The sequence below is a fragment of the Anoplopoma fimbria genome, chromosome 4 (assembly GCF_027596085.1).
Source record: "Anoplopoma fimbria isolate UVic2021 breed Golden Eagle Sablefish chromosome 4, Afim_UVic_2022, whole genome shotgun sequence".
NCBI lineage: Eukaryota > Metazoa > Chordata > Actinopteri > Perciformes > Anoplopomatidae > Anoplopoma > Anoplopoma fimbria.
Window position 1 is genome coordinate 15448451 of NC_072452.1, and position 23411 is coordinate 15471861.

Below are 23411 nucleotides of genomic sequence, written 5' to 3' on the forward strand. Positions count from 1 at the left end.
TTATTGTATTCGTATTAGTCTGTTGCAATTATTGTTTTCGTAGTATTTTGCCTCTGCACTATACTTTGGCTCTGGTTTATGCTTTAAGATGCTTGTTTAAGAAAGGAGATGCACTTATGACTTCTGGTGACTAGTAGTTCTCTTGAATACCTATGTTGATACACTTCCTGTAAGTCGCTTTGGATAAAAGCGTCTGCTAAATGACTGTAATGTAATGTAATGTAATGTAATGTAAAAGAGGTTAGAGGGAGTAGAAGTTCCTTTGTAGGTCTATAAGTATTTATATTGCAAAAGTGTTTGTTTGTCTGGATGTGTGTATGAGGGAGAGATAAGTAACTATGTGTTTTTGTGCAAGTCCCTGAGTGTTACACTGTGTGTTCCCTCTTTGGCATGAGGCTGTCAGTTTCTCCAATCCACATACATACACACACACAAACATACACACCCACTCATAAAGATAATAGCTTTCAAATTATATTAAGACACTGGCCGAGTGAGTGCAGCTATTTTACACCAATAAACAATCTTTATGTTCTGTGCTCTTGTGTGCTTTAGATCTCTGCAGTCTATAATATGTACATTATGTTCTGTATAGCTGGACATACAGTACAGAGCACAGCGCTATATGTAGCCTGATGATTAAAGTTTCTGTAGCTACAGTAAAAAAAGATGTTTCCAGGGATATAAGCTCAACAGTGTACTCCTACTGCTCAGCCTCTAACAAACATTATTACCTCCCTAATGTCTCTACAAAGGTTTAGACTTTTCCGTTTTGGGGCGAACGGGGGCAATTTATAGCCCGGCTGTTTCTATCACTTCCTGTATGGCGTGGAAGTTTAACTGCCATGGCTCTCAGCAGCCTGCTAGCCTGCAGCCCGTGTTTTCCAGCCTAATGCTTGTTGAACAATTACCTTCTCTCGCCAGGATTTGAATGGAGGCTAAAAGAGAAGATATGGAAATGTGCGGTAAGTAACTACATCCCCTGGGCTAAGGTTTGAAATCTCTAACCTCCACACTGAGCTGCATCCACTTTTTCAGCCTCCCTCATTCAAATTAAAGCAAATGCTTTGCGAGGAGAACTGCAAAATGGTCTCCAGAAAACGGTAGCAGTGGGGAGCTAATTTTTATACTATTGTTACAGGGACCCTGGAGAAGCTAACAATAACATCAAGTGATTGTAATGGGCTCTCTTAGAACTGCCTTTAAATCCTGTAAATACTATTTTCATAAACAGAAAGTCTGACAGCAGCAAAGTTTCTTTTTTAACATTTTGCACAGATTTCCCCTCACTGACCTTCCTTTAATAAGAAGTAAATTCAATGTACACGTGACACTGTATTTTGTTAACTTTTAGTCTACATTGCGCAAATTATAAATACAATTATTTTCAAACTGTTCGAAAATCATCTGAGATCCATTTAGTAGCTGCTCTGGAGCTTTCCGTTGCATCATCAGCAGCAGTTAGAGTTTGCCCATGTTATATAATTGTATATGTTCAAATTTCTCTTTTTTTTGTAAGGCCAACAGTTTGCAAAACATTAACTAATAGTTTGTTGGATCAGTGGTAAGCTCTGTCATGACCAGCACATCCACTGTGTAGTGTTCCCCCAAAGTCTGTCAAGTGCATATAAGATACCTTTGATTTGACAAAGGTCATGATTTAAAAGAAACCAGCATGAAACTGTAGCTTTAACTGGCTATGTGGCTGGAATTATCCAGCTACCTACACCTGATCTAATCTCTTACAACAACTGACATTTCAGTTTGCTAACTAGAATATAAATGAGAAGATGCTATTGTCTCCCTCTAAAGGAGACATATCAAGTACCCACTGTTTCAAAAATCCCTTAGGATTTCATTGGTACATGTGTTGCAATTATTATCATTTTCCTTGAAAACTTGTACAGTGAGTCAAAGTAAACTCGTCCTTTGGAGCCTCCGTTCCACTGGCTTCTGTAACTCAATGCAACACATCACAAAACAATTTTTTATCAGCCTTTCTGAAAAAAAATTCCAGGACTTTCTCAGACCAAGATCTGCTGATGTAGACCACGCCTACTGAACTCTACACTCCGAGTCTCTAGCTTCTGTTTAAACTTGTCTTAAAAATTTTCTGCTTGTGAAGGCTTTTGGCAATGTTTGATAAACTCTTTTAGTTATACTGTTTTTATCCATATTCATCTTGTTCATTTTATTGTCTTTACTTCCTCTGTGCTCATGTTCGTTAGCCTTATTCACATTTTATCTGCCTTGTTTGGTTTTATTATTATTTGTCAAACTTTTGTCAAACTGTTTAGAAAAGTGTGTAATAAACATACATTCAGGTCAATTGTGAATCTAATTTGTAAAATCTCACATCCATAAAACTCATGAGCTGTCCAGGGTTTTACTTTCTTGCAACAGTTTAGTTGGTGGTTTATGAATAAATGATTCACGGTATTTGCAGTACACTTAATGCAGGGTGTTGGAACATTGCCCCGTGTCTTGAGTCCATTTTGTTTGTCTTACTGGGTGTGTAATATTCAATTTCATTTTCTACATTCCATCTCTCCAAGCCAGAGTGAGACCAACAAAACACTGTGTAAATAAAAACAAAATGGAGCGGGTTCAATTAAAGATTAAACCTCCTCTGGTGAACATTCTGTATGCAAATAAACTCCGTCTCACCATCTCGTTTGTTCACAGTAAATCAGAATTTTCCCTTTAAAAAACACACAGTGGAACTATTTCTGGACAGAATTTAAATTAGAGGCGCGCTGTTTGGCTTTCTGGTCTTGTATTTAGCCGTTTAAGTCTTGTTGACTGTTGTCCTCCATGGTGAAAAGTGTTTAATATTCATTTTGCTGAGCTCTGTGCGGCTGATGGCATCAGTCGACTGGTATTGCTACATAGACTCTGGAGACGCCGGCTCTAACAATAACAACGTCAACACCCTCTCTGGGAGGTGATAGGGAGCGGTGGTTAGAGACAAAAAGAGAGATTGAAAAGAAGACTGGGAGGAGACCTGAAGAGTTAAGGAGGAAGAGGGGAGGAGAGTTTAGAGCATGTTAACGACTGATTGGAAAGTTTCCTCTTTGTTCCGATCTCCCCCCTCCCTCTCTCCCCTCCAGTCATCTGTTCCATCATTTTGTCTGTTCTCCGCTTGCTGTTTCTCCGGAGAGAAAGTATGTGTGCGTGTGTTCGTGTGTGTGTGTGTGTGTGTGTGTGTTTGTGTTTGTCGGGGTTTAGTCCCGCAAGGAGCCAATTAAAACGCAGACTTGGCCACGAGCATGAGAGCCAGAACTTGGGAGTGTGTGTTTAAATGTATGTCCGTGTGTGTGTGTCACTGTGTGCGTGAATGTATGTGTTTTCTCAATGCACCCTTATCCGTGCTCCCTCCAGAAAACAAACACAACAGCTGTGAGAGGAATAATACCTTCAGGAAATGGGAGGGAAAAATTGCCAATCATGCAGACACAAACACACGGGTACAGACCTTGTCATGATGTTCATCCAGATACTCCCTCACAGTTGCTAACGCCTCATGCACCGCCTGCTCCGGTGGATATCCTGCACAAACAGAAATATACAGACAAGTTGCAAGGACAGGTGCAGTGTCAGATCTGGGTGTTTGCATTAGGTCGTCGTCTGCACTGTTTTTATTTTCTACTATGTAACACTCTGTGCATTCTTACTTCCTCTCATCCCGACTCGCCTATTCCGGCAAGACTCAGACACAACGCACTTGTTGGTTACGAGGAGACAGATGGAGGAGAAACACTGTGCTTCTTCAATATTCATTCAGCGACCGAGACCTTTCTGTGCCACAAAATTACCCCCACTGCTGGAAACTCAACACAGAGGCAGTAAAAATACATCATCCGGACAAACTGCTCAGCCACAAACAAACACATACTGTGTGATTATACAGTAATTATTCTATACATCAGCAAATAGTCTAATGCATCAGATGAATAATCATCTATTAAATGAATCAACAAGGTCCACCTACACAGGTGCTTTCACTTATCGGCCTGTTCTCAGGACTGTGTGGGCGTACGCAGCTTACGCTTGAATCACACCTGGCTCACTCTTTTGTTAAGTATGACATTTAAATACTTCTAATTCAATCAGAAAATGTGATTTGAGTGTATTGTAATGCCTTCCAGATTAAGCTAAATCAGCTTGATGAGGAAATATTTTTTAAGGATTGCAAGTGCAAAGTTGCCAAAATGTTTCTTACATAATATTTTCTTGGATACTAAAGCATGATTTATGTTTTTAAGGTCACTACGGGCCGATTGCTTGGCCTCTGTGTTGCTGATTGCAGTTTACTAGAGTTCCTCTAATCCAACAGTTTTAAATTAGACACTCCCTGTATTCTGGGGCGATACACCCGCCATAACATAGTTGCATCTCCTATTAATGCTAAAACATATCCATCATTTGGATGCTAAACCCCACACGGATATCGACGAAGAGCGAGCTGCACCCAGCATGCGGTTCAGCTGTGTAACAGTTAACAAGGGTCCCATCTCAATACTCTACACAGTGTTTTTAATTTTAATGAGGTCTAATCAGCCAGAATGATAGAAAACACACGTGTGGGTGTGTACTGATTTCAACTGGAAACCCACAGGGTGTGTGTGTGTGTCAGTATTTATGAGTCAGTATTTGATAAACTGAGAGGAATACTTTATGTTTGTAGGGCACATTCTTCCACAATTGTTGCTCAATTCAATCAAAATATATTTGTTTTTAAGTGCGGGCTCTAAGGAGGCATAATTCAAAAACTAATATTGGCTGGCCGAACTGCTGGCATCTCCCCTCAATTATTTTATAACATCATCAAACGTTGGCTGATACAGTGACAAGTAACTTTAACAGCTTTTAAATCCATCTCAAATTTAGAGATTTTTGTTTCTCATTCCTTCTCAATCTTTGGATGTACCCTTAAAAAGATGACGAGCTCAACAGAGAGGCAGCAAGAAACAGGCGCAACAGAGAGGAAGACACGGATAACACACCGAGTCAATCAGAACTTTGGCCTTTTTCCTCTCAAGCAACAGGGGAGAAGTGTTTACAGCAGGCCCTCACACCCAAACGCACCTCTGGGAGTGTTTAAGCACTATCTTTAACTCTCCCTCCTGCCAGAGTGGAGGGGGATTACAGTCGATCTGACACGATCTCTGGCCTAATCTATTTTAATCTGCCGGTCTTAATCCAAGGCCTTAATCTGAGAACCACCTCTGGGCTGCAGGAAATAATGTGACAAGTGGTACAGGGCAGCTCAGCGCTCTAGTTAAACAGACAGACTGATACTGGAAACAAGCATGTGATGGAAAACATCACCGCCAGTGTGAGCAGCGTATAAACACAGGAACAAAGATTTACTGTGGTTGGATGAAAATTTTCTCTCTCACTCAAAGGAAAAAAATCATCTGTTAGAGTATAAAGCCCTGAGGAACACATAAACAGATGAAGTACAGCTATGATGATAACACACACACGGACGACACACACATCAACACAGACACTGACCGTAGACTCCAGTGGAGATGCAGGGGAAGGCCTGCAGGGTGAAGATGACAAACAAAGTGGTTACTGTCTGTTCCTGATCACACAACCGTCTGCTTTCATCTCACACACTCATAGAAATTACTCTCTTCTGGATCTCAACAGAGTCTTTCTCCTAATTGTTTTTTATGGCAGCTTTTCTTCTTTCTCAGACTTTCACTACTAAAAACCCAACTGTCAATCTTCTCTTTTTAAGGAGATCTGGTGTGAATGGACTTCTTTCCTCATCCATGAACCAGACATGTTATAGTAATATAAATGTGGATGTGGTGACCATCATTGCTATTATGTTTATAATGTTATAATCTATAACATTCCGGTTAATTTGGTGTGGTTTAACAATACACACGTAATAGAAAAACATACTAACAAACCACGACCTGAAAACAATCATTGTATCATATAAACTATTCTTTTTTTCATCTCGCTGTAAGTGACTGTGATTAATTCTCAGGACAGACTTGTAAACAGAGTTGTTTAGATTGAATGACAACGTGTTGGAGAGGTACTGGTGGTCAAAATGAGAAGTAAGAGCCTCTAGCCTGCAGCTCAATTTGGCTAATCCACAATAAAAGTCACTTGTTTCAGCAGTTGAGTGAAAAAAAGTTTATCTTAAAAGGATTCTTCACAATGTCCCCGGTTCTAATTCTGTTTTCATTGTTGTTTTTTTATCCTGTAAGGGTCCTTTAATGGTATCTCCATCTCACTTGTTTCCTGTCATCTCTCTACTCTCCCTATATAATAAAGGCGTAAAAAGCCGCCAAAATAAAATGTCAAATTAGTCCTCACATGTCTATATATACTTTGAAAGCACTTTCATTATTCTTCCTGTGCATACTGGCCAAAAAGAGATCTCTTCTTTAAGAATTTCAATTTCCAAAGTTGTCTTTTTAGTACCAGAATCCATGTTTTTGTTACAATCCCTTAAACGCATCTCAGCAAGTGAACATAGTCTAGAAATGCAAAGAAGTAATTAAGTATTAAAAGACTTTAACTTTGGTGGATACATTCCATTTTTCACAATTTTAGCAGGTAAAGCTAAGATGAGGCTTCAGCCTTAGAAAGCTTTTTAAACAGAAAGAAGACTGTGGATTAAAATTTATTCGGAAATGTACCTCCGTGGGACCAGTTTAGACAGCAGGAGCATAGTGAGGAGGTAAGTAAGAGTGAAAAGTCAAACTTTACCCCAAAACAATGAAAACTGCTAAATGGTGAGGTATTTACTGAATGCCTATTTCTGAAAAATGCCAATGTCAAGTTTAAAAAATGTTTTGTTGTATAAGAATCTTAGGCATTACAACTTTAAGTCATTGAGGTCCATGTCAGGCAGGTTCATGGCACACCGCTGGAGTTGAGAAAAGCAGCCAGTAAACTTCAAAGTATATCAAATCTGGCAGATTCTTAACCTGCTGTCAATTCATGTGGTACTAGCAGATGCCAGGAGTCTCTCAGTGTCTCCAGATCTCTTCATTTCACCAGATTGCAGAGTTGGCAACTCAGGGTGAGAGCAGGCACGACACACAGGTTCCTCAAGGCGAGAGGTAAACGTAAAAGTCAACGGAAGTAAACAAATAACTAAAGGCGAACTTGTGATTTTATGCTAAACTAATGAAAATGTACTTGAACTAACTTTATATCACAGTTTGAATTAAATCAAGACTTTGTGGTTACGCCTTTTAATTTACACATTTTGGGCTTGTGAAATTAAATTAAAACAATTATAATAAAGGCTGTAATTGCGTGTAAAAAAAAAGTCGTGTTTTTAAAAGCTACTTTGTGTAGTGAAACTACAAATTCTCAGCATTTATCTTTCTTCTACTGTAGCTCTGACTTTATTTCATGTTGCGTTGGTGTTTTTCTTTGATTTTAACACCTCATTCTGTTGTGAAACCACCGCCTGGTGTGTATCATAAAAACCTTTTTAAGACTCAACAGTCTTACCTGCAGCTCCTGTTCGCCTCCCTCTGACTATCTCAGTCTGAATGTAGCGTCCTTTGAAAAATGTACATGTGATAAATCTTTCTCTTTTACAGTCATGACTCAGTCCCTCTCTTTTCCTTCTTTGCTCTCATCTGCCTTTTTTGTTTTTTTCGTGTCCCAGTCTTCGGTGGTTCTCTTCCTTTAACCTCTCTGATTTATTCTAATCGCTCAGGTTTCTGCTCTCCTTTGTTCTCTCCACCGCAAAAACAAACAACCCCTCATCCCTGCTCTCTACCTTCCTGTTTCTTCCTAGCAACCATCCCCAGCTTCCATCACCCCTCCGTCCTCACCACAGAGCGTGCAGCGTTTTTGGTAGCTGTTGTCAGGCTGTTCTTGTAACACGACCTCAAGGCTTTCTTCTCCTCCTCTCCCACTCCTCCTTGTGCAATCGGCCCCACGGTGTGGATCACATCTACAGAGACAGCGAGAGATGAGAAGATGAAACACTTCATATTACAGGGTGACAGATAAGAAGATAGAAGGAAAATATAAGTAGACTTCATCCTGAGTTTAATCTCCCCAGTCAGACATCCCATTTATTCAGTGTTTATTATGGCAGCAATGTTAAAACTAGTATTTTATCAAAAATAATACAAAATAAATACAAATGAAAAACATTCAGCCCAGGTGTTCATATAAAATTCAGAATCAGAATCTGAATCAGAATCTGAATCAGAAGCTGTTTATTGCCAAGTACGTTACACATATAAGGAACATGGCTAGTGATTGATTGGTACATAACAGTGAACAGTTAACACATTACAAATATAAGATATGATTTAAAAATAGAAATATAAAAATGTACAATAAAATCTGGTAAACAAATAAGAGTATGTTAAAACAAGTATATTAGTCCATATAAATATTAAGTCCTGAACTGTTTCCCACTAGATGTTATTTTAAAATCAATACCATTGACTAGAACTAAAATGTTGATCTTTTTCATGCTAATTACAAATATAAGATCAGTTTGTTAATAATAATTAAATTCAATAATTAAACCGGTATGTTGGCTGACTGAGATTACTTTTAGTTTGGTAAATTAATGCCATGTTCTTGTCATGTCAGAGTTATCACTAAATGTGGAGGTGATGTGTATTATATTTCCTCTGTGTTTGCCTGTGACACAGTCAGACTTTAACTGATGTAATCAGCTGTTACACCTGGTATATATATTTGTTTAATATCAGAGATTCTCTCAGTTAAAGGTGAGTCAAACTTGTTCCCCCTCAGGACAGGAAACAGAAAACCCGCATGAAGCCAAACAGGAACCCTCACATCAAAACTGGCTTCTATTGTGAGCATGATAGGTGGGCCATGATTTTCACATTTCACTCAGCAGTTTCTTGCCAAATAACAGATTGAATTCAAGCTTTCATATTAATACATTTTTTCAACCCTGAGACATCTGTAAAAGAATGTTGTGGGCGTTTGTCATTAATTATGAAGTCAATAATTTGGATCCAAAATAAGGAATCTGCTTGTTTGTTTGGTGTTTCTGGCCAATTAGCCCACAAAGTACCTGACCAAATGGTATCATAAGCTGCAACTGCCAAGAGCTGATGACCTCCAATATGGCTGCCAGAGGATGTTTTGTGTCCTCTACTAGCTGATTTTAAATTAATCTCACATAAATGTTTTACTCTTTCTAGAACTACACACCTGTATCAATTTGAGAATCACATTTCTTCATACAATTTATTTAGCTGTTTCTAATTCAAATAATATTGGTATCTTTCCATGTGTTTCTATTTTGTAGCTACTGGAACGCTGCATACTTTCGCTGTCAAGCTAATGAATGTTTTTTTTCTCCCAGGTTTCTGAAAGAATATTTCAATTGGACTCATTGATTTAATAAATGGAAAATGAACGTGTGTATCGAATGAAAGGCAAAGGACGGAGAAGAACCGAGGAAGGAAACAGAGGACCTCACAAACAGAAGCGGAGTGAGAACAGAGAGAAATGTGGTTTAACCTGCCTCTGTATGCCAACACCGCCGATACCACACGTTCTGATGAGGCTCAGCGTGTTGCTCTCAGTGTGATTACCAACGCTGTGATAAGACCTAGTCGAATCATAACACACACACACTCAATAAAATCCATTTCAACGACACGTTTAATTCAGTTTTGATACTTCTCACTAGGAGCGTAAGGAATGGGGTGAAATAATCTCTTTTTTTTTTTCTTCTATAAAGATCAATTCTGACACTTTAGTCTTGAATCAAGTGCCAGTTTAGTGATATTACTGGAGAAGTCTGCAGTGTTGTCAGATTTGACTGACACCAAACAGCCCAATCAGAGCCTAAAAACTGCACAGCCATCATATAAGGATAAAAGAAGACAAGAATTAGTAGACCGCAACCTCAATAACAATGTAACCACTGTATCCACTTCTGAATGGAGAAGATGGTGGAACCAAACTGATATAACAGATTTGAAGAGATGTGAGGGTCTCACAGATGTATGATCCAATAATAATTAAGGATAGGATTTGTAAGTACATTTGCCATGATTCTTCAGGAAATGTAAACAGAAAGTTCATGGATTCAGTGAGTTATGATGTGGGCTTCAACTTTCTTTTCGTGTTTGTTAAGCTTTTGGCACATTTAAAAGTATGCCATATTAGCTTTTAGCTGTTCCTGTTAGCCAATACCCATGATTTACAGACAACTATCACTGGATTACTTTGAAACTGAAGAAAAACTTAAAAATGTGGTGATTCTTAGCATTTTTATCTGTTACTAGCACGTCTACCCGCTCTGTTGATTGGTTAGTTGTTTGACGAAAGTTGCTCCACCATTTTGTATGGAGTGAAATTGACCCCAAAAGAAAAAACAAATAAACATATACATAGATGCTCTTTGACTGCTTTACAGCAACGTTGTCGCCAAGGGTTAGGGTTAGAGGGCAGGACTGGCCTGTAAACAAACACATGTGAACAGGGACCTTCCTTTTATTTGGATAAAAATGATTTAAACATTTGTCAAACAATTTCAATGAGTCCGTTTTTATACTCAAGGGTTTATGATGTCCACTCTTTGGCGACCACAATTTTTGCCCTGGAAGCTGAAATATGGCATGAATGTCAAGTGTTTGTGATGTTGTGTGTGAATGCATCAAAGTGTGGATGCATGTGCGTACGTGGTTGCAGCTATTGCAAATTTGCGCTTGTTTTCCATTAATTTCCCATAAATTCTTAGTGGATTTATGGGATACTGCTTGCGATGGTCATCTGAGATAATAATTCCGGAAAGTGTAAGTCACACTAAATCTAAAAACATGGGTATTGTGTCTGTATGTTCAGATTTGACTGAGTTATGATGACAGCAGCACTCAGCCGTTTTCATTGCCTCCAAACTACAATAACTAACTTTATGTTGTTTGTAGACGCTGACATGTACCTGTATATTTCATCTCACCAGTATCATTACCACAAGTCTCCAGCCCCCCTTGTGGGCCAGATTTATCTCTTTTACAAAACAAAACAATATGAGCATAATGATTAATTAGATTAAAATGGACATTACTACAGCACACACACACACACACACACACACACACACACACACACACACACACACACACACACACACACACACACACACACACACACACACACACACACACACACACACACACACACACACACACACACACACACACACACAGAGAGAGAGAGAGTTAATAAGCCGCAGACTCCGCAGCCCGGAAGAAGCCCAGAAGAAGCTCTTTAATCCAGCCCTCGGAGGATAGGAGGCCATTAGTCAGAAAGATATAACACAGTGTTTGGGATTTTTTGAAATATGATCTGGTGATCTTATTTCAAAAGCAGAAATTCACAACAGAGGCATGAAATGTGTTCTTGTGTCCAATTCCCCAACTCCTTTTACAGGCTTGTTTGTTGTTAGAATTTGTTGTAGCTGTATCAACTGACAAGGTAATTGTGCCATCTAACCACAATCAATAAAGGATATTGGTTAGCGATGCAGGATCTGCTTATTACACCAAGAAAGTGGAATGTCAAAAATGTGTTTTTTCTTAATAACAAGGCCTATTTCATACAAAGCTGAGAGAGAGGAAACTCTTGGTTAAGAGGAAACCTAGTTTACGTTTCAATTTAAAACCTTTTGAGTGTGGTAGGAAACATTTTGATAACATGCAATACAGATTTTACACATAACAGTCTTTGATATAGGTTTGATATAAAAAAAACCTGCTTCATTATTTTGTAGTATGTTGTTGTAATATTGTTATATTCAAAATACAATCAGAGAATGATAAAGTTAAGTCAACTGCTTAAAAAAGTTCCTCTGTGTACGTGTTGTATAAATGTTTCATAATGCTGTAGTGTTTGTACAAGGACAGAGTTTATTTTCAAATTGTTATGCATTCGCAAGAGACATGACCCATAACCCATAAAGTCAAATGCAGTTATGTTTTCCTCCTTTGAATATCTAGTGTGGAGTTACACTTTAAATTACTTTTGCTCGTTTAGTTTTGTTAAAAAATGTGCCTGCTAAAATGTTCCTTTGCATACACATTAAACATTAAAATGAACATTATGCAGACCATTTTAATTATTAAAGCTACATTAACTGACTTGTTTTGGCCATTTGCGTGCTGTTATAAATGCAACATTGACATAATATCACCTGATAAAGCTGCTATGGCAAATATCTTAAAAAACACACATAGCCAGCAGACACAATGTTCACTAGCTAGTATAAGTGGGGTTTCTAGAGCTTTTTTCTGAAAACAGCTTCCTGCTGCATTTGAAAATAGCACTGATGAGAGTGTGAGAGTAAACCTAATCAGTAAGGATCGTAAAACCAAAACAATACGCTGAAAGACAATAAAAACACTGCACCGAGCGGGATGGTACCGCAGAAATTCTCTGTGCGTTTGTCCCATAATATTTGCCTTTCTCCTGCTCTTCTGGATAAAGAAGCACTTTCAGCAGAAAAGACTCCTCCTGCAGTCATTAAACTGGAGACGAGGAGCTTTACACCAATGGAAACTTATCAAAAACTAAATGCTGTGATGCCTCTGCGTCCCCCTAAGACCAGGAATGTGTGGATGAAAGTGTGCACCAAGGACTGGTGCTGCTTAAAGTGGAATCCACAGATGTAGATTGAAAGGAACTGGTCCGTGTGCCGTGACAGTCCTTCTTCAAACTGCTCGCTGATGAAAAAGAGTGCAGCCTCTGAGAAATCACTTAGTCTGAGTGCATGAACCCACACAGAAAGAATAATAAGAGCTGCAATCAAAGCCCGTTTATACATCGACATGGCTACTTGACACTAATATTCTCCTATAGCATAGATTATCAAAGGTTTATGTTATGTCATTTCCATCATATTGCATGGAAGTGGGGATCAATATCCATTTTATTATATAGATTTTTCCCCAAATTTGCCTCACGAAAGTTGTCCATATGTTTTAGACTGTATTAATGCAACGAACTAGAGTGTGAGTGCCAGTGTCGAAACTTGATTAAGGCTTCTCAGCATTAATGATCCTCCTTGAAGTCGCATAGGGCTAATTCACACAAACATCTGTAATCTATAGTGGGAGGATCACTCTCACCCTAATGACTCCGTCTCTCCCACCACACTCTCCTCTCAGTCCACATATCTTCCAAATCTGAGCTCAGTGTCTATGCCGGTGCTCCAACTATGTAAATCCTCCTCCAGACCCTCTTCTCAATGAGCTGCAGCCCTATTAGATGTCAAGAGCCGCAACATCAGACATTTTTTTCTTTCTCTTGCACCGATAACAATGTACATTAGTATACCGTTTCTACATTATGGCTTTATTTTCATTATGGATTAAAGTGCAAGTTCCTCGATTTACCAAAAGCTTAAGGTGACTTCTACAAATTCTATGATGTATTTGACCAACAATCCAAAATCCTAATTTTATAACAATAAAAGATTCATTTGAGAGGCTGAGAACAGTGAGCTTTTGGCATTTTGAGCTGATTAATTTACTAATTGTTTCCACTCTAAAACACAATTGAATTTTGTTAGTTTTTAATTAAGCTTGCTAAGAATTATTAATTTAGACAAAAGGAATTCGTAGATCATATCATAACTGTATAATTCATCTGAAATTCAACAAAGGATAATCCTGAATTATCACCTGGCCCCTACTTGATGTTCATCAGGTTGTTTTAAGCTTGATCTTAAGTGAAATATTCTGATGATAATAGTCAGCTCAGTACAGGCACTGGCTTAAACATCAGGGCGTCCGCGTACTTTAAAAAGACAGCTTAATGTTGCAATTTGTACAAAACTGAAGAAAACCCTGTGTTATACTGTCACATCAGGAAACAAAACACTGGTTTAATACTGCAAATTTAAGAGCTCCAAGAACTGGCTATAGGATGAATCACTATTGTGATTCACCACTTGGTTAGCAGCAACAATTTTATTTATAGTGTATGAGGAAGCCGCTCTTTAAATAGCAGCATAGACGGATTGGAACACTCACAGAAACATGGGCTTAATTACGGTGGTCAAACATGCAGAAACGCATGAAGGAACACGTTTAAGGACAGTACAAATTCAAAATGAGTACAGTTCAATTCATCATGACACAACAGTGTGGGATTGTTTATGTTGTCACGTGTGTGTTTACTCTCCACTCAGTCTGAACGACTCCAGTAGTCAAGTAGCCCAGAGTGAAGAAATCGCTCAGCCATGCCGATGCATCAACCAGGGCCAGGTTCACAACTCAGTCGTGTGTGTGTTTTTGAATGTGTGTATGTGCAGTACTGTGTGTGTTGTGCTGGTGCGGTTCAACGGTGGGTCACTTGGTGGTCATTCATCTACATTTCATCTGTTAAATGTCACTGCTACACTGTTTCAAATACACACGCACACATAAAAAAGTACAGGCAGTGTTTCTGCTGAAGACGAATTGTAATCTATGATTGGTAATTGTTCCTCATTGCGAACCCAATTATCTGTTCACTGCTGTTTCCTCCCTCTCCATCATATTTCCTCCCCTCTGTCTCTCCATCTCTTTTCGCCTCCATCCATCTCTCTTCTATCTCAATCTTTTTGTTTCCCTCCCTTAGTCCTTTGTCGTCACGCCTCTCCCTGCCTCCCTCCTTCACCATTACCTCATCCAGCCATCCCACCTCTCCTCTCGCCTCATTGCCCTCTCCTCCATCCCTCCGTCACTTATTCCTTCCTCTCTCCTTCCATTTCATCCTCCCATCATTCCTCCCTTTTTTCTCTTTTTCAAACCCCATTTGTCCCTCCCTCTCCTACCTTGTCTCTCTCATCCCTCCATTATCCCCTGCATCCTCCTCTCTCTCTCTCCCTCCCTCCCTCCCTCTATTATATATTCCTCTCACCCCCTCTCCCCTACTTCTCCTCTCTCTCCGTCACCTGAGGTAGACAGTTCTGTCAGGAGTCGGCCTTATTTACCGCCTCTCTTCGCTCCTGTTTACATTATCGATCGGCAGGTTGCTTTAGTTCCACCATACATCAACACTACCCCTTCCTCCTCCTCCACCTCCCCACCCCAGTGTTACGGTTGCTGGCTCACATTACCCTGAAACACAGAGAGAGAGAGAGGGAGGGAGGAGAAGAGGAAGGAGACGGGGGGAGCTCGATGGGGAGATGGAAAGCTAGCAGAGCATGTTAGGATGTGTGAGGGATTTATGTGTGAAGGAGAGAGTGTGTTGAACAGTGTGTCATGGAACGTGTGTGAGGAGCAGTGTTAATGGAGAAAGTGGGTGTGTGTCTTCTGAGAGTGTGTGTGCGTGTGTGTATATTCAAAATGATGCAAACACAATCGCCCAGTGTGATTAGATGAGGCTGTTGTTTGGGTTTGATAACAAGTGAGGGATTTAATTTAAATTCTCTCTCGGTGAATGTAAAATGTAAACTGTGTACACTAAAAACATTATATCCACATCCGATTGTTGAAGACATCATCACAAATGTTAGCATTAATATGATTTGAAAGGTTATCCACAAGATGTTGGGGCTCTGTGCAGCGAAGTCTTCCACACCAAAAACCGAAAACAAAGTCTGTATGTGGACCTGGCGTTGTACATAAAGTAAAAGGCAAAATACCATCATAACCAAGTTGTATTCTCAGAAAAATGTTGTAGCTTGAATATAAGTATAATAAAATGTCCCCACGTGCCAATGGAAACGTATAGTTATTTGACAAATAAAAAAAGAAGAACATAGAGTAACTTTTGCTTACATTTGAGATCAGAAGGCAACCTAAAGGTCTTGTTGCAAAAAGAAGTCTGATGTATACAAGTCTACGATAAAATTATCCTATTTCTCACTATATTTATTACCTCCATCAGAGATTGTATACACAAGTTTATGGTATGAGTCGCTCGTTTCAAGTATTCTTTACTACAGCATGATGTTCATTTAGTAAATAATGGTCCCATTTAGAGTCAAATAGACAATAAAGCGGAGTATGCTTTAGGGTGTGGTTACCCTGTCCCATCTGGGAGTTGTCTGTGTTTTGGTCTGAGAACTTTAACCCTTTCACTGTGTGTTTTCAGTTCATGAAAGTTAATTGTAACATTTTGGTTGGCTAAAATGTCTTGTTAAGCGTTTGGTTGTACTTAGCTCCACCCTCTCATGTCACTACTGGTTGCCAATGGTGAAGATAGTGACTGTCTAAAACCAAGATACTGTACTCCACAAAACAATGGGTGAAGTCATGGTGACTACATCCATTTCTTATATACATTCTATGGTTTGGATAGGTTTGATGGTAGAGCATAAATACCTTCAATAGGTTTTATTTAGATAAATACCAAGCCATTTTATATAAGTTATATAGACCACAATGGCCTATATCCTCCCATCAGTACTTCAGCCTTTTTCCTGTGTTGTTTTTCAGTTTCTGGCTCTATTTGTTGATTAATGAGGGAGACACTTAACAGACCAGCTTCTTCATGCTGATTTTGCACATAACAAGCACAAGCATTTTTTTCCAACAAGCAGTTTTATGCTGTCTACCTAACAGCAGCTATCATTGTGGTAGTTGCATATAGTGCAAAAAAAAAGATCAACATTTAATGGCCACATTTCATCATCCTGCCAGAGGTTGAACCTTTTTTCAAATTGTCATTACAGGAGAATGCACACATGTTGTATTGTGCAGCACGTCTGTTTATGCAATTAAAATAAGACATTTAAAAACTGCCTGCAGATGAATATTAGTGTGCAATATGAAGTAATGGCTGTGATCGCTCTCTGGTTGTGCATTTCAATGACGTATTGTGTCTTTGCTACTGTGGGGCTGAAAAGGTCGATCTTCCACTCAGAGGAGGGAATCATGACCTATTGTTAAACAGATGTGAGGCCTTTTGATTTCAATCCTACAGAACGCTCTGAACAACAAGCCTCATCGGACCATAATGAGATATTCTCTGTAATGATTTGATTGTCACCTTATCTCATGTAATCTAACCTAACTGTGCATTTCTCTCATTGGATGTCCAATTCTTTCTCCTTTTTTTCCTCCTCTTCTACCATTTACAAACTTATTTAAAGCAACAGTTATTTATGTTGTATTGATTTCTGGCTGTTCACCCAATGAAGGAATCACTATGTACAGCACAGCCAGTTACAGTACACTAATTTACATTTTACTGTTTATGTGTATAATGATTATACTGTATGATACTTCAAGTGTTTCTGTTTCTTCCAACATTGTCGTTTTTATTTTATTTTATTAATGCACCAGCGAGATTTCTGGTATCATCAAGCCTTTTCTCTTATTACATACATATACTCATATATGAATTAATTAACATATGTCAACATTTACGGAGTTGGTACTGAGATCTTTCACTTAAATAAAAACACTACAAGTTAAACAACTCAGAATGTTTTACTTAAGTAAAAGTACAGAAGTATTGCAATTTAAAAAAATGCAATTAAAGTATTAAAAGTATTTAAATACACACTATGGAGCAAGATATTGGTTATGCTTTTATATATTACATTTCTGAATTACTATCATTCATGCATTAATATTTAAGCAGCATTTTAATGTTGCAGCTGGTTGTGGTATAGCTCATAAAACTTATATTAATAAAATCCTCTTCTATATTTAAAATAATAATAAAATTGCTGGTAACTACAGCTGAAAAGTACATAATTGAAATATAGTAGATTAGAACTTGAAATACAAAGTATCACAAAATGGAATTACTGAAGTAAATAACTACCAATATGTAGTATTGGTAGTTATACCATTTTATAAAGTTATACTCCTGTTCTATTCACATAGAATTATGTGAATTCTGATTTATGGTGCTAAAAATTCTCTGAGGCCAACTCGATTAAATTTTTTGCATAGACATAATTATGTATGTCTGAAAATATATAATTTAAAGTAAAGTGGAGGGTGTTCAAGAGCTTGTTCCTTTTAGTTTTGTTTCAATGCTGACTATTTCAATCTTTGTCATCCAAGACTTTTGCTTCCATGTCAGTTGTTCTCTCCCAGACGGTCCCCCTCTCACAAAGTATTATTGTCCTCTGTGGTTTCATCCTGTTTTCCACCTGAGAATACTGTCGTTTTTATCAGATCTACTACAATAAGATGCGCTTATTTCATCAACATATAAAAACAAAATCTGACTAATAATAACACAAAAGCTTGTTTCTAACAGATGGCATTAAGACACTTTTACAAAACATACTGCTACACTTGTTGTACAGACGCCCCATCACACTAAGATCTTCTTCACACAAAAACCCACAACACAATAATAAACAGGCTGAACAACTAAATGAAAGGGAAACTAAGTGAAGGTAAAAGTAAGTTCAGACGAGGTAAGAAATCAGTAAATAACACAGGAGGAGAGAAGCAAAGTACATTTGTTCTTGAGTGCAGCTCAACTATATTCATCACACAACTGATTTACTATGCACATTAACCCTGCAAAGAGACAGTTAGAGACTCTGTGTGTGTGTGTGTGTGTGTGTGTGTGTGTGTGTGTGTGTGTGTGTGTGTGTGTGTGTGTGTGTGTGTGTGTGTGTGTGTGTGTGTGTGTGTGTGTGTGTGTTCCCTCTCATAAGTGGGCGTCACTGAGCCTTAAGAGAACTTGACTGAGTGCCATCCGGTGACACCCGCCCCGGTTTTTCTTTTTGTCTGCCATTCCAGCTTTTTTCCTGCCAATTGTCATCACCTCTCTTTTTTTTGGCTCTGCTTGTCCCCCCCCCAAATGGCCTCACAGCATTCTTACCTGGGAGGCCACGAGTCGCTGCTCCTGCTTTTCATACCCAACGACCGTCCATCCGTCCTCTCCCCTCCCCTTTCTCTCTCTCCTTCTCTCTCTCTTCTCGTACCTCCATCTGTCCCTCGCCTTTATTTATCTGCCTTTAAAGCAGGAGAGGCAGGAAAACGCCGAGCTGGTCCTTTGTGTGCTCGGCCTCAGTTTGTGCTCAGCCAAGCGGACACAGCTCTTAAATCCAGGCCCGGGCCTTTGACACAAAGGGAAGGCTCAGGTCTTGTAAAGGCCCTTACAGCTCTCCCTATCTCTTTCCACCTTTCTCCGAAAAAGACAGAGAGGCAGTTATTCTAAACAGGAGGACAAGAGTGGACGGAGAATGGAGGAACAAGATGCTGATGCTAAAAGGAGCGGACATAATTCTTTTCATCAAAGAGCAAAGACTTCAACTCCAACTCTGTTTCCCAAAGCCAAGCAACACTGGAGCTTTTTTTTTTTTTTTTTATCCCTTTTTCTCCTTCAAGGCGAATGAATTAACTGAATGAATTAACACCAGGGCTGCTGTGATCATCATCATCACCACGCTCCTCCATATCAGCAGCAGCAGCAGCTTTGACGAAGCTTTTTAACACCTTGAAGGATCACACTGCTGACGCCGAGGCAGGAAGAAGCAAAGATGTCGACAACCTTGTCAAAAAATAATACTCCCCAACTAGCAAGGTATCACAGTCTGAGTGCTACAGTCTTTAGCCCAGAGCCTTGTCAAGTCTCTTGGCACTACTAAAGAAACCTTACTGCTGATGATGATAGGAAAAATGGGGGAGGGAGGGAGGAGGTGAGATCGGGGTGGAAAGGAAAGGTGGGTAGAGGATAGGAGCGACATAGAAGGGGAAAATAGTAAGAGGAGGTGGAGGCCAAATGTAGTTGTGAGGAAAAGAGAAAAAGAGAGGAAGTGAAGAGGTATAAAGGTGAGCAAGAGAATGAGACGGGAGGAAACAAGGTGTTTAAGTTGTTGATCACGACGGAAAACAGAAACACCACGTCTTCAAAGAAAGGGAAACAGACAAGAGGGAGCGACAGGGCAACAGGCGAAGCAGAGAAATGGAGGACTTGGAGGAGAGGAAGAGGGGGAGTCCGGGAGAGCTGCAGCGAGGATTTTAATTAGCAGTAATTGGCCACCGAGGGAACTGAGACTGGGAGATGGGAGGCAGGAGAGGGAAGAGAGGGGAGAATAACAGCCAGTTTTTGACAGAGTGATATCTCTCTCTTGCTTTGTACCTCTCTATTTCCTTCAGCACTTTTTCTATCTGAGCCGTTCCATCTCCATCTTGTTTTCCCTCCATCTTTTTCCACCTCCAACTGTGCCACTACCGCTTACTCCCCAAACAGAATCCTTCACTCTGAACCAATTTACAAGACAATGCAAGCAGACCCAGTATTTGGGACAACACTAAAGCAATCTGTGAAATATTGCCTCAAATTTATTTTTGCACACTTTACTGAGCTACAGGATCATTTTAAAATGCAGTTAATTGGGATTTTTGGGGACAAAGCTTAATTCCCGGAAAAAGATGAGAGAAAAGTATGTTTGACTGACATCTGACCTGCAGAAAAATGTGACTACAGAGTTGTATTGTTTGGGATGAATTGTGCAGGTTCTTATCTATTAAATATTTAATTATTACAGTCCTTCAACTAATCTTAAAGCTACTATAATCAATATTTTCATATTTACAATGGATCATTATCAACCTGAAATTGTCATCTGCTCTACAGAGCAATTTTTTGTAATTGTATTCCTGTACCTTATTTCTAACCTTATTTATCCCCAGAATAAGAATATTGTAGGTGTGCATTGACGTCACTAAAGCAGATTGCTGCCTTTGCTGGACGTAAATATGGTTCTGACCTCATGTTCTCTCTCTCTAACTGTCTTTAAACTCGCCCACGGCACCTTCCCTTCCCACTGTGGCACGTTGTTGTATCTCAGTGTGTCCGGCGGGGGAGCGAGGGACGGCTGGGGAACACGTTTGCAGGGTTACAGCCGTGTTCATCGGTACACAGGTGAGCTCTGGGGCGCTGGGTCGTCAGGACAACACTTTCAGCCCACGCTCCCGTCTGGCAACCAAGAAACACACACAGGTGCACACACATCTTACTGCAGGCTGCTTGCTCACAAGTGAGCAAACACTCCTTGTATACCCACACAAACAGACTGATCTCAAACTGGTCCACTCCTAATCAAGTCCTCCTAATTACTGCGGCTGACATGCCCCAAAACTGACAGATTGCTGATTTAACTGCCTTTAAGTTTTGGTTAATATGTGAATTTAGACAGGGCCTGCTTGAAATTTTCCAGCTGTCATTTGTCAACATCCCCAAATTGCATGCGACTCTTACTAAACAGCAGCAGTAGTCTGCCATGCACTCCTGAGTGTTGCTAGGTTACGGTACTGGGATGCGGCTGGCTAAGTGGCAGCGGGATCATCGACGGACACTCTGCATGGAGGGCTGACAGCAGGTCCTCTGGACCATTTGGCAACTTGTGAGTCAGATGCTCTTTAAATACCACATCTGGTGGCAAGCCCATACAAATCAAGTTCAAAGTGTTGGCTTTCAGATTGGACCTGTCCCTCAAACTCCCTGCCTCTCTCCTGTCGAGTTTCATTTTCATTTTGTTCCCTTTTACACGGCGGCGCTCTGCCTTCACACAGTACTCTGCCTGCTTTGTTATCCCTCTTTTGCTTTCTGTGTGTTGTTGCTGTCTCGGTTCTCTCCCCCTCACGCTGAGAGGTAATCAAGCCCTGTTGTGAGTGTTTAAGCATTGGAGTGTTGAATTATTCTTGAGACTTAATATTTTCTCAGGGAAGAAAGAGCCAGTAGTCCATACCACATGCTGGGCAACAGCTACGCACACATGAATGCACACAAACACACACAGTTAGTCAGTCAGTGAGTCAGAATGATAGTCAGTCATACGGACCTCACGCTGACAGATAGTTGCAGGTAAGAGAGTGATAGGACCTGACAGGCAACTCACACTGTATACACTGATATACTACACTTCAAGGAGTAATGTCTATCTGAGTAGAGAATGAAGTCACTCTCCCTCTGTGTGTGTTGTTATCCAAGCTTCTTCTTGCTTTGCTGACATAGTCGGGCCGGGCACAGGTGCTTTTAGTGCATATTTGTGCATGTGAGTGTACCCAACTGGTTAGCTCACAGCCGCCGCTCTGCACTGCGTTCACATGGCGGTTACAGCCGATTAAGCCGTCAGGTAAACACTGTTAGCTCTGTCATTACTTCTGCCGTTGTTTGCACGTTTAAACGCTGTTAGCAGCGAGCCGCCGGCCCAGCAGTCGCCATGTTTAGAGGCCTTAAGAGGCAATGGAAATGTTACCAATCTCGTAGCACCTTTAAAGCAACACAGACTCAAGTAAACACAGAACGCAAATGCACACAACAAGACTGTAGGATCGAGGGTATATCCGAGCGAGAGAGATACAAGAGCACACATAAGGACACCTGTGAGAAGCAGCAGAATCCACTCACGTATACAAACATTACAGCTAACATCCACAAAGTTAACCAACAAAGGGAGAACAGGCAATGTAGGAACTCGTCTCCTCACTAATTCCCTCCTGTCTTCAGCTTTCATCACATTGGTCCCCTCCCCCACGCTGCTGAGTTTTATTTTTATTTCTTTTACCACTCTCCCACTCCCTCCTTATCTTTCTCTTCTACTCCTGCTCTCCATTCTGCCTTGAGCTCGACTTTATCATCGCTTCTCTTTACTTTTTTCCGCCTTCCTTTGACAGTGAACTTAAACTCTCCGTGGAACCATAAGCTGATATCACACAGACTCAGTGTTCTTTTAATCTCTCTTCCTCACACACACACACACACCTGGGTGGTCATTATATTATACAGAGCTTGGCGAGAGCATTATTGCAATACCTATTTGCGTCATGCTGTGTGTGTGTGTGTGCCATTACAGTGTTGGCAAGGGTCAAGTATTAGCATGGGAACGCTTTAAAATGTGTGGAACACTTTACATACAGTTATATTCTTCAAATAATATTATTTTATGATGGACAATCTGATGAACAGTAGGAAAAGGATCAAAATTGATGCCAGAACAGAAATGTCAGCTTTTTTATTCCACACATTATTCTTCCTTGTCAAAACAACATTACAAAAAATTGCTCTGTAGAGCGGATGAGAATTACCCACAATACACCATCACCGGCAACAGTTTGGTCAGAGATTCAGATGTGTTATGCTAGCAGCTAATATAGCCTTGAGCCGTTAACCCTAAAGCAGAGATGAAGAGCGACTACACAAGTCTTCTTAAAGACTTCGGCCCCAACCAACGCTAGCTCAAGTCACATCACTTGAGTCAATTTACCCGACTGCACACAGCTCCCTCTGGAGACTTTTAAAAACATTTTCAAATATATGCATTGGCACTACCCAACGTCTGCAAATAGACTCTCAGGTTTAAAAATCTGTGGAGTTCTTCTGAAATAAATCTGACCAAGTAGAAAATCTTGTACTGAGTGTCGTGTTGACAAACTGAGATGTAAACAAATAAATCGATTAAACCAGTGGTTCTTAATTTGGGGGGTCTAGTAAAAGAGATAATC

The 23411-nt window shown here is 39.9% G+C and overlaps 1 protein-coding gene across 2 annotated transcripts in view; it reads right to left on the minus strand.

Moving 5' to 3' along the window:
* The window catches only part of macrod1 (mono-ADP ribosylhydrolase 1), a 99559-nt gene that overhangs the window by 6109 nt on the left and 70039 nt on the right, over positions 1–23411 (minus strand). For both annotated transcript variants that reach the window (XM_054597490.1, XM_054597489.1), the window contains exons 6-8: positions 7827–7948; positions 5521–5551; positions 3476–3549 (exon numbers count right to left, since the gene is read on the minus strand). In XM_054597490.1, the coding sequence (XP_054453465.1) occupies positions 3476–3549; positions 5521–5551; positions 7827–7948 (227 nt within the window). The remainder of the gene's footprint in view (positions 1–3475; positions 3550–5520; positions 5552–7826; positions 7949–23411) is intronic.